At 43.6% G+C, this 12544-nt stretch overlaps 1 protein-coding gene across 1 annotated transcript in view; it reads left to right on the top strand.

The window, feature by feature from the left end:
- Positions 1-12544, top strand: part of LOC147693100 (laminin subunit beta-1-like) — a 381988-nt gene that overhangs the window by 265153 nt on the left and 104291 nt on the right. The window contains exon 24 of the mRNA XM_086939353.1: positions 961-1185. Within this exon, the coding sequence (XP_086795479.1) occupies positions 961-1185 (225 nt within the window). The remainder of the gene's footprint in view (positions 1-960; positions 1186-12544) is intronic.

The raw sequence follows: 12544 nt of genomic DNA, 5'->3' as shown, positions 1-12544 counted from the left end.
GGGTCAAGCCTTCATCCCTAGGTCAGGCATTCAGCACTGGGTCAAGCCTTCATCCCTTGGTCAGGCATTCAGCACTGGGTCAGGCATTCATCACTGGGTCAGGCCTTCATCCTTTGGTCAGTCATTCATCCCTGGATCAGACATTCACCCCAGGGTCAGTCATTCATCCCAGGGTCAGACATTCATCCAGGGTCAAGCCTTCATCCCTAGGTCAGGCATTCAGCACTGGGTCATGCCTTCATCCCTAGGTCAGGCATTCAGCACTGGGTCAAGACTTCATCCCTTGTTCAGGCATTCATCCCTTGGTCAGGCATTCATCCCTGGATCAGACCTTCATCCCAGGGTCAGTCATTCATCCCAGGGTCAGACATTCATCCAGGGTCAAGCCTTAATCCCTAGGTCAGGCATTCATCCCTTGGTCAGGTCTTCATCCCTTGGTCAGGCGTTCATCCCTGGGTCAGGCATTCATCACTGGGTCAAGCTTTCATCCCTAGGTCAGGCATTCATCTCTGGGTCAGACATTCATCCATGGGTCACACCTTCATCCATGGGTCACACCTTCAACCCAGAGTCAGGCACTCATCCCTGTGTCAGGTCTTCATCCCTGGGTCAGACCTTTATCCCGGGATCGTACATTCATCCCTGGGTCACGCCTTCATCCCTGGTTCAAGTCTTCACCCCTGGGTCAGACATTCATCCCTGGGCCAGGCATTCATCCCTGGGCCAGGCATTCATCCCTGGGTCAGGTCTTCACCCCTGGGTCAGACATTCATCCCTGGGTCAGGCATTCATCACTGGGTCAAGCATTTATTCCTGGGTCAGGCATTCATCCCTGGGTCAGAACTTCATCCCTAGGTCAGGCATTCATCACTGGGTCAAGCCTTCATCTTTGGCTCAAGCTTTCATCCTGGAGGTCAGGTCTTCATCCCTGGGTCACATGCCCTTTCCTCCTTCCTACAGGTACACGCTGTGACAGATGTGCTCCTGGGTACTTCGGAACCCCAGATCTCGATGGCGGTGAATGTCGCCCGTGCCAGTGTAACAATAATATCGACCCCAGTGACCCCGAGTCCTGCGACCCCCAGAGCGGCCAGTGCTTGAGATGCCTGTACCACACCGATGGACCAAACTGCGGCGAGTGCAAGCCGGGCTTCTATGGAAACGCCTTACAGCGTAACTGTCGACGTAAGTGAGCTTTCTTTAAAACAATTTATAAAAGCATTGAAAGATAAATGATGGGGTATAATTCTGAAATGAGGAGAAATCTCTCCTTTATCACATGGTTACTTATTTGCTTGTGTCCTGTGTTGGGCAAGATCTGCTGCTACTCTCTTCTACTGCACTGGCATACTGACAGGCTGTCTTGTGCCCCACTCAATCTTTGCACGATGCGGCAAAGCTGTATGCATGATGTCTAGCATAGGTTTTGTACTGGAAGGGTAGTATTCCAGCATAACATCCTGTGCCAATTTAGTTTCGTTAACATTCCACGCATTTGATGTGTGCTGTACAGTGCAGCAGACTTGCAAGATGTTGAATGTTTGGAGAAATTAAAACATTTCTCTAACCTTGTGCCTGCTTCAAAGGTGAATTATGTTTTTATGCAAAGCTTAGTCCATCGGATTTTGCATAAAAGATATAGTGCTCGCACTGATCTGCCATAATACCATCCATGCAGCTGTGATTAGAAGCCATCAACCACTGGACCCTCGGAGGTCACCCTGGTGGAAGGCCCTCTCTATTTAGGACAGGCCACTGGGTTCACCACGCAAAGCTCATCAGACCCCAGCACAAAAAATCAACAATGGCCATCAGATGCAGGAAGAAAAGTGGCTGTGTATCAGGGCCTTTGATTCTCCATACAATACAAACAAAATGATTCCCAGGACATGACGGTACAAAAGGGGGTGGTAATGGACGGAGCATCTGAACCAATCAAACATTCACACCCAGTCAAAAGATCTGGGTTTAATCCATCACCGTTCTTTAGCCCACTCTGCCACCCCAGTTCAGACATGGCTATATGCAAATCAGTCTGACCCTGTGCCTCATGGGAACAGTCCAGCCCGAACTGCCAAGCCATGCCTTCCCTCGACCGGAAACAAGCTTCCGAGGACCGGTTTCTGGCATTCCAGCCGACTTCAGCCCGGCTTGATTGAATCCAGTGGCAAAGTGAGCAAGGGACTCACTTCTGAGCATACCCTGCCACATTTATGGCGGCCAAAAGCAGTACAAAAGGGGGTGGTAATGGACGGAGCATCTGAACCAATCAAACACTCACACCCAGTCAAAAGATGAAACACGTGGTGGTTGCAATGGTATGGCTTCTTATTTCGTTATGAATTATGCTGAATCTACGTGAAGATTTGAAAAAGAATAAGAGAAACATCAACCATTACAACACGATATGGACTATTGAATTTCTTTGATATGTCTTCTTGGTGCTCTGTTCCAATTTAAGATTATGACAGATGATGTACTTATTACTGATTTCTCTGTATACTCCTCCAGCTAATATTCTTAATACAAGTGTGAAGAAAGTGGTTTTCCCTATATTAAACGGTGAGGCTGCACAACCACACCATACATGGTGTGGTTGTGCGACTCACCGTTTAATATAGTTACAAAGTTTGTAACACCGTAGCTCAGTCCTGGGTAGCTGTGGCTCAGAGCAGCCAGGCTTTTTCAATGGAACAAAAGCAAAGCATTAAAAACTATTAAAACAGTTGAAGATAAGAAGGAACTGCAGCACAATAAAAATCAATTTATAAAAATAAGTTGCATGTTTATCTTTTAATAGACACCTCAATGACAAAAATCCACCTTCCGGAGATATGAACTTTTACAATAAATTTCAGATTTTCACTCAGGCAATAAATCATTGTAGTCTACTACAACTCACAGTTGAAGGTTAGCCATAGCTCCAAAAAGAGCCAGTCACAGGAACCATTAAGGTCTAACTGATGAGTTACCTTGCACGTAAAGTAGTCTCCAGTCCAGTGCCAGGATCTATTAGCAAACTGGCATAGGAATCAATGGAGTGGTTCTTTTGCCAGGGATGCAGGATGATGAAGGGCCTATGTGTAAACCGACATAGGACTCAATGGTGTGGTCCTGATGAGAGGGATGTAGGATGCTGAAGATGCTCAAGGATGCTAAGCCAGTGTCGGGGGTCTTCCTGTGTCCATCTCTCACTCCACAAACCCCTTTGCCACATTCGTCAATGTCCCTCAAAGTCCGTGTGAAGTCCAGCCACCTGTCTGCGCTTACAGCAAAACCAGTAGTTCTCTTTTACTTGCAGTAACTTTCAAGATAACTCTCCTGGTCCCGCAGCCTAGGGTTCAACTTTTGAGGGTTGGGACTCAGTCTCCCCGATTGTACTTCGGCAGTCAGGAGCAGTCAGTCGTTCTTGGCTACCAACTCACCAATGCAGGCTTCTTCAGCTTTTATGGCCCTGCGGCTGTAACAGAGTCAGCCAACTAACTCTTGGAGTTAACTTCTCCGTCTGGGGCTCGGGCGACTTTTCTCCGTGCAGGGCATTACACGCACAGACCTCTCTTTGCTAGCCCAAGGAGCTGCAGGTGCAGACCAGAGATTGGTGCAACCTCTCTTTGCTGAGTCCAGGGAACACCATGAAGTCCTTCTTCAGCCCTCTCTCCAGTTCAGACATGATCTGTGGTCTGGATGCCAGGGGTGCCACATGTGTTACCGTTTCATTATCTCTGGGGATCCAGCAACTACTAGTCAATAGGCTATCAGCTCCCCTCCTGCCTAGTGATGACTTCCTATAAAGTATGGCATATAGTAAGCCCAGAAATTTAGCATTGTAAGGCGTTTTCCTGCTCACTGCCTGCTGGTGCACAAACTGCTGCCTAGCACCAACGCAGACACCCTTGCACCATGGTGCAAGGGTGCCTGCATTGTAGGCAGGATTGGTTTTGTGCAGGAAGGAGCATCGTCCTGCACAAAAACAATCCTTTGAGGCATTTCCTTCTTTCTCAGTTTGCTGCAGAATACAACAAGGAGAAATAAAGATATTTCTCCTCATTCCACCTCTGGTGGGGAGGTTTACAGTTCTGAATCATTCTCAGGTCTACCAGTGTTGGCAAATCTGGGAATGTCTCAGAATGCATTTCTGGATGCACGGGAGCCACGCTCCACCAATGGCATGAATCCGTGTCTCAGAGTAATGCGAGGCAGGGATCTGTGCAGCCTTGAGTTTCTCTAGATTTGCCGAGCCATGCAGGGCCAGCCATGGAGGCCTTGCATGGCTTGATAAATCCCATTTCGTTTTTGCATCGACCTTGTGTCGGCTTGCGTGGTGCAAGGGTGACACAATACCTCGATAAAGATCGGCCCCTGTCTAGACACCCTGCCAAGAGGAGATCACAACTCCTCCAACGGCAGACCCTCTGTGTTCTTCCTGAGAGTCGTTCACACCTCTCGGCAAGAGAGAGGACGGCTGTCTCGACGTCAGCAGCTTGTGTGCAGCCGTGAACTGTTACTAGAAGTTTGAGAAACAAAGTGGCAACTTTCTAAAGTTGCCTTTTGTGCAAAAATTACATTATCGTAGACTTGAGCGTCAAGTCGGGTTTAATGGAACAATTTTTGCGATACCCTGCAGTATAATTTTTCGTTGTCCCATTCAGAAGTAAGCGTTGCTGAACTGTCAGCATGTAACTCTGTGCTCACCAAAGGGGCTACTAGCCTTTCCACAGTAATTGTGATTGTAATTGTATTTATATAGCACTTACTACCCCTGATGAGGCATTGAAGTGCTTTTCGGAGAGTTGCATGCTACTCCGGAACCCAAGGTGGATTAGTAGTGGATTAGCAGAGGGAAAATATTTGTTTTTCCTGGGAGTTGTGGACTTGAGCACCTGTTAGTTGAATGAATAAGATAAAGGAGGGAAGAGTTTGGAAAGGGTTATTTGTGAGTCCACAAAAGCATAAGATATTTGGGGAGAGTCGGAGAATGGAGGTAGGGGGATAGTTCGAAAGAGGTTTGGGATGAGTCAGAGTAGTGGTTTGGGGAGAGTTGTAAAGGTTTTTTTTATTCCTCCGCAGTAGGTGGAAAATATATAGACACATACCCACACCTAAAAGGTATACATACTTAGAGATGTTAGCATATTACGCATATGCAAAACAGTTACAGGATTGTTTTGGGAAAGTTAGGCTGTCTGATAAAAAAACCAGCAACAGCATCGGAACATTAGAAGCTGCACAAACATCATAGCAAAGTAATGTAATCTAATTTAAAAGACAGAGGTTGGGTTCATTTATATTATGTCAAATTAAGTATAGTATAAATAATTCTAAATAAATTAATATTAAAATATATTTATCAAATTACTGTATTAGTTAAATATATTCATGTATATTAATATTATTAATATTGTTAAGGAAAAATAAAAGTAAAATATGGTTAAAGTAAAAAAGAAAAGTAAATGAAACTTGGATATATATATATGTTTTCCATGTTTACATTTTGTACACACCGCAATGAATGAATTCACTATTTGAATCTATGCCATTATGTTGATTTGCGCCTTTCATCCCTTTTTTATGGTTGATAGAGCTTTTTAATCACTATATATTGTAACACCTACTTTTGGCGCGTCATGTGACCAAGCTCCGCCTGAGGAGCGAAACGCGTCGAGGAGAGCACTTGCTCTGCAGTTGCCGAAATAAATTACCACTGCTGACACATTTGATGGTGTGATGACGCTTTACTTTAAAGTTTGATCTGTGAGAGGAGAAGAGGTCTGCGCCTGTTCGTTACCGCATTGACAGCGGCCAGGATTGCTATGATTTTCGTCACCGGACTTTGGCTGTTTCCGGTTCCGCAGGACCTGCCCAGATCCAAGAGGCTCAGCGTTCTCTCCAGCCAGCTACCCTTCAGAGTATTTTGACTTTAACTCGGATGAGTTTTTTGTTGGCTGTGCCCCCCGCTTTCTAGAGACTTTCCGTTTGAGACAGTACCGGGTTGCTGCACGGCATGGCGTTCGTGGATTCAGAGAGGTCGGCTGACCTTTACGAGCCCTGGACGCCGAGTCCGGTAAGACACCCGGTACGAACAAACTGTGAACTATTGACATTTAAAGCGGGTTTTGGGATAATTCTCCTATTATTGAATACCACACATTATTGCCATCTAGCAGTGAAGTGGCAGCATGTTTTTAAAAAGCCGACTATTTTGTGCAATCATGATTTCCAGCGGCGCGCTGAAAAGTAGAGAAACAGCAGCTGATACGCTTTATGGAAATCTACCGGCGGTTAATGATGCTCCACCTACTACTAATCAGGGAGCCTCGCTTAATAGCAATGTGAAAGACTTACTGAGGAATTTGGAGAAATGACTACGCAATGAGTTCTCCAAATGGTGGGAAAAAAAAACACTAGAGAAGTACCGTGATGCCAATCGCGTACCAAGGGGCCTCAGGGTTTTTAATTGTGCACCCATATGATAATCCAGACCCCAAGATGTTACAAGAATGGGCCGATAACAATCTGCAGGCTTCAAAAAACATGCTGCACATCTTGATCAAGTACACTCAATCCGACAGAGAAGCTTTACTTGTGGAAATAGAGCGTATTAATGGACTATTAGAAGCTACCAGCGAAACTGACCTAATTAGTAAAACCAGGAAAGAGATTGAAGCCCGTTTGAAGAAATACGAGGAGTCTATCCAAGAACGCAAAATACAAAAATGTGCGCGTGATCAGCGCGATTATGCGACAGGTCGCATTTTCACTTTTGCCAGGAAATACGATTGCTACAAACGGAAAGCTATGTCTGGACAGCAAAAATCTGGGCTGGCCATGGGTCAATCGACAACTACTAATGTTGATCCAACAGACTCTGATAATGTATCTCTCACTTCTAACAGTGGGTCAGATGACAGCCGGTCAATCATTTCTGCACATTCCAGCGACTTAACGGATTTCTCTGTCGTGGATGAGCTGAATTTTGTCAGCGAGGACCGGCGGTACTCCCTGCGCTTCCGCAACCCTCAGCAACAACAGAGCATAGCAGCAGTCAAAAACGCCACATCAGGAGGCGTAATTCCAAAGCGAGGTGCAGCAAGGGGCAACTCTCGCAGGACCTGGAACAAACCACAATGAAACAACAAAACACTGTGATTAATTTGACAGACCTTGTCCTATCAAAGGCTGAGGAACAACTTCTGTCATTAGGCTTGTCATATTGTCCATCTAACAATTTTTCGTATACTCAAGCACGCATAGACGTTTTTAAATTCATCAGAAAGATCAAATTGATGAAATATTTCCAACTGCATCCTATGCCTGCGAACAACGTATCTGACATTGCACAAGTGGATACAACAGTAGCTCCACCGCAGGTCAGGAATCTTGAAGGCCTGCAATCACTTCTTTCTTTAGCCCATGAGGACAGTACGCAAGAACCACCATCTGTCAGTCAACTTGTCACAGTCAATAAACCAGCATCCAGTCCTTTTCAAAGCATATCAACTTTCCTACCCCTCATGCCGAAGGACGCAGTAGACGTTTTCAGCGACAGAGTAGTCGCTGAATTAAAGCAATTGAACAGGATCACTTTGGGAAAAAAGAAACAACAAAACTACAATAATGGACAATATTTGTCATTAATGAGAAAAATTCAAAGTAATCCATCTGTGATTGTAAAAAACGCTGATAAAGGGGGTAACACGGTTCTATGGGCTAAGCCAGATTAACTTATAGAAGCCAAAAAGCAGTTGGGGGATCCCATGTGTTATACCAAAACCACCAAATTTGCCATGCTAAAAAGCAATGAATCCATCAGAAAGAACATCTATCAGTGGCAAAGAAAGGGTCTCATAACCAAGGATGAGGCCAAATTTTAGAGCGTTACACATCCCATCACCCCAGTTTTCTACCTTCTTCCCAAAGTTCACAAGCTGATCACCCCTGTCCCTGGTCGTCCTATTATTTCGGCACGGGGGAGTATTAATGAAAATCTATCCAAATATGTTGATTTTTTTCTTCAACCTCACATGATTTCACTCCCTTCCTATCTTAAGGACACTACAGACGTCTTAGTTAAAATCAAAGATGTGGATTGGTGTTCTGATTTCTGTTTTTTGGTGATGGATATTGAATCCCTTTATACGAGCATCAACCATTCCCAGGGTATTGAGGCCGTTAAATATTATTTGGATACACGTAATGAAGTCCTGCGCGATCATAACATCATGTTGGTGGAGATGATTAAGATTTGTTTAACCAACAATCATTTCCAATTTGAGAATGAAATATACCACCAAGAACGTGGAGTTGCCATGGGCTCGTGCTTCTCCGCCAGCTATTCATGTTTACATGTTGGCTGGTGGGAGGAGCACATACTTGGTAAAACTCACAGCCAGTGGCTTCCACATCTAGCCCATTACTGGCGTTTTATAAATGATATATGTATCATTTGGAAAGGGTTGCAGGCTCAGGCTCAAAGCTTTGTAGACGAGATTAACATCAATACTCACAATTTGAAATTTACTGCCACAATCACATCAAACTTGGCTGAGTTTTTAGATGTGTAGATTTACATAGAGCAGGGAAGGCTTCATACCAAGTTACACAGGACGTCAACGGCGGGCAATGCCATTCTCCACGCCCACAGTGCTAATCCACCTCACATCATAAAAAGTATTCCCTTTGGCGAATTCATTCGCATCAAGAGAATTTGCAGTGATCCAATCACATGTAACCAGTGCCTAGCTGAATCAATTGAAAGGTTTCTTGAGCATGGTTACAAGTTAGAGCTTTTGAACCGTGCTCTCTCGAAAGCGTCTTATCTTTCGAGAGATAAACTTTTGACCCCCAAAAACTAGACTACTTCGAATGTTAGCTCTACTGGTTCTGTTTGTCTCATTACCACTTATTGTTCACAAGAACGTAAATTGAGACGGATCATCAATGCAGAATGGCCTATTGTTGTGACTGATGTTATTTTAGGTCCCATCTTACCTAAATTACCTGCGATTACCTTCAGGAGGGCTCCTTCCATGAAGGGGATGTATTGGATAAAACCCAGCCTGAATTAACACCTAAACGTACTTGGCTGTCCAAAACAGGTTTTTTCAAATGCACGTCATGCCGTGCATGTACATTTGCAAGAAACGGCACACACTATAAATCTGCATTTAACGACAAACCAATCGCCATTAATGAGTACCTTACATGCCGTAGCGATTTTGTCATTTATCAATTAACCTGTACTTGCAATCTGTCATACATTGGCAGCACTAAGTTGACGGCCAATCAGCGCATCTTACAGCATTTTCGAGCCATATTTAACTCGGACAGCACTTATCCTGTGGCTCGCCACTTTAAAGCTGTCCATGAGAACAAACTGAAAGATCTGCAGTACACGCTTTTGGGGTCGGTCCCTAACCCCGGACTGGGTGGGGGGGTGACCGAGAGAAACTTCTTAGAAAAAAAGAAACCTATTTCATCTTACTACTGGATTCTAAGGCACCTAACGGATTGAATGCAATTGATGAACTCCATAACTTTCTGTAATTAAAGCTTTTGAGTTTTCATCATTTTTGTTTCTGTAATATCATATCCTGGTATAGGTTACTTCTGAAGAATGTAAGGTCGATGAATTCAGTTTTTGTAGTACATATACATAAGATGAATTATTGGATTTTTCATAATTCTTGCTCTGGCTGTTTTTGTCTAAAATAATGTTTTTATATATCCTTTTTTCACCCATTAGACACGAGCACTTTAGTTAATCTGGCATATATCATATCATGTTTAAAACATCTTTTTTTGCATTGTGTTGCAAGGGGAATATATGCACACTGTGGAGTGGTCATTAGAGAATGCATTTGCAACTTGCATTTGATTGTATCTTGTTTTAGGCACACTATGTGCATATTCTATTCAATAACATATTTTGTATTGGATTTAGCTTTTATTCAAAGCTTACATCTGTCAATTAATTTTGGGCAAAGTTGCTTTTGGGACTCTCAAAGATTATGCATTTACCATCATGTAATAGATTTTTATCTGACCACATCACAATTTTATAATAGGAGCACTATGCTCTCACTGTTATCATGTGTTTTCCATGTTTACATTTTGTACACACCGCAGTGAATGAATTCACTATTTGAATCTATGCCATGATGTTGATTTGCTCCTTTCATCCCTTTTTTATGGGTGATAGAGCTTTTTAATCACTATATATTGTAACACCTACTTTTGGCGCGTCATGTGACCAAGCTCCGCCTGAGGAGCGAAACGCGTCGAGGAGAGCACTTGCTCTGCATTTGCCGAAATAAATTACCACTGCTGACACATTTGATGGTGTGATGGCGCTTTACTTTAAAGTTTGGTCTGTGAGAGGAGAAGAGGTCTGCGCCTGTTCGTTACCGCGTTGACAGCGGCCAGGATTGCTACGATATATATATATATAATATAAGGTTGTCCAAACTGCCTTAAATGTTGTCGCTGCCTCATTTTCATAGGTTTTAATCAATTTTAGGTTTTAAGTTTTGCACAATTTGCACACGTGAATCCTTTGGGTTCATGTCGGTGACACTTTATTTTGCACACACACTTTACTGTAGACAAGGAATGATGAAATTATATACCCATTTGGGCTGTATCAAAGAGTATTTTATAAATTGTCTTAATTTGGTAATATGGTGTATAATAATTGTGATAATGAGGAATTGGATTTATGCTTTTAACATAATGGAAAAGTTTACATTGGTTTTACTTTTTGTAAGCATTTTTTTATCCATTCTATGTGAATTTTAAACATCAAGCATTTGCACTTTGCTCTTAATGAGCCTCATAGGTATATATTTAATATTTATTTATTTATTTATTTATTGAATTACAAACTGATCTATTCTGCACTTCAAACTATTTGCCATATGACAATGTTTAATACTGTGAAACAATGTAGCCATAGAGCTGGAAACTGTGAGGATTTCTTCCATGTCTAATAATCGGATTGTCACTAAGGGGCAGATTTACAAGCCCCTTGCGGCACTTTTATGCCACCGTTGCGGCACTTTTGTGACACAGCGGCGGTGTAAACAATGTGCCACAATGCGACATATTTACAATGTGACGCATCTAGTGAGATTCGTCACGTTGTTAAGCCCTGCGCTATATTATACCTGCCTCAGGTATAATGTATGCAGGGTGCGCTTTCCGTCGCAAGGAGGCCCCATAAAAGTGGCGCAGTGAAATCTACAAGATTTCACTGAGTCACTTTTATGTCCCTGCTGCATCAAAACCTTATGCCTGCTTGTAGCAGGAGTAAGGAGTGACGCAGCACAGCAAGTATAGGGTGCCCCCGAGCAGTGCTGGAGTTGCGTCACGCTTGTGACACAACTCCAGCACTGCGTCACCTTTACGGCATCAGATGTGTCACGCATCTGTCTATTCTTGAGTCATGATGCGCCACATTGTAAATGTGGCGCATCCATGGTGGCGCAAGGGGTTTCTGCCGTGACGCAAAATAACTGGCGCATCCCTGCTGATATGCAGGGATGCGCAAGTTATTGTAAATCTGCCCCTACATGTTGCACTATCACTTTAAAAGGCTTTACATGCTTCCCCAACGTGTCATGTGATGAAGGCCCCACGAGGGCTGAAACGTGTTATGGCTGGGTGCACGGGATTGAAAATAAATTAATTGCACCATATTTGGGTTCGCTTTGTCTTTTCCTGACTGGGTAGTTCTCACGTTTAGGTGGAAAGCAGTTCCTGAATAGAACACTCTCAACACCAGCGACACTCTAGATCTGCTCACCTCAAATCTCTGCTTTTCAATCAAAGTCTTTAAGCATAGGATTAGCACTGTGCCATCCATGCCGAGATAGAAAGGGACAACGTCTTTTGCCATTTCTATTTGCGATCCACTGGCGACACCGGCCCTTGTCATTAACGGGCAAAGCCGCCCTTTATAAAGTGATCTGCATACCAAGATTCCTGTGTGCCCCACAGAACCTCTTGTCTGAGATCCCAGAAGAACAACAATGTTGGGTTTTTACTGCCAGGACCTGTATAGTTACAAAAAAAATGTCTATTTTTTAATGTAATGCACCCTGCCATTAGGGCTCAGTAGAGGTGACTTGAAGATATTGGAAAGAATGGTTTGGGCTTTGCGCGTACTTTAAATGTCAAAGTTCACTTAGCAGTGTAAAAACTGCTCTGCCATCAGCGATGGCGGTCTGGGAGTCAGGCTTTTCTTTGTCACACTTGTGGTGGTACAGGGACTGCTACAGTCCACAAGGGACAGTTAACTTACAGGCCCTTTATATCCCTACCACCATATACTCGGGACTTATAAGTAAGTTCCTTATGCCAATTGTGGGTGTGCCAATTAGACATATACGTTTTTTAATTGTTGTAAATATGTTGCATCCCTGTGCTTCGAAACAAACGCAGCATGGCGCTGTAAAATGACGTGCTGCACCGCACTGCGTTAGTTTCTTGTAGATCTGCCCCCTAGTACTTAAACATTCAAAAGCCAAAACAAAATCCACTCCAGAAC

The sequence above is a fragment of the Lissotriton vulgaris genome, chromosome 9 (genome assembly GCF_964263255.1).
Source record: "Lissotriton vulgaris chromosome 9, aLisVul1.2, whole genome shotgun sequence".
In the NCBI taxonomy this organism is placed as follows: Eukaryota; Metazoa; Chordata; class Amphibia; order Caudata; family Salamandridae; genus Lissotriton; species Lissotriton vulgaris.
Note: the sequence above shows the minus strand (reverse complement) of the source record. Positions and strands in the feature narration are given on the sequence as shown.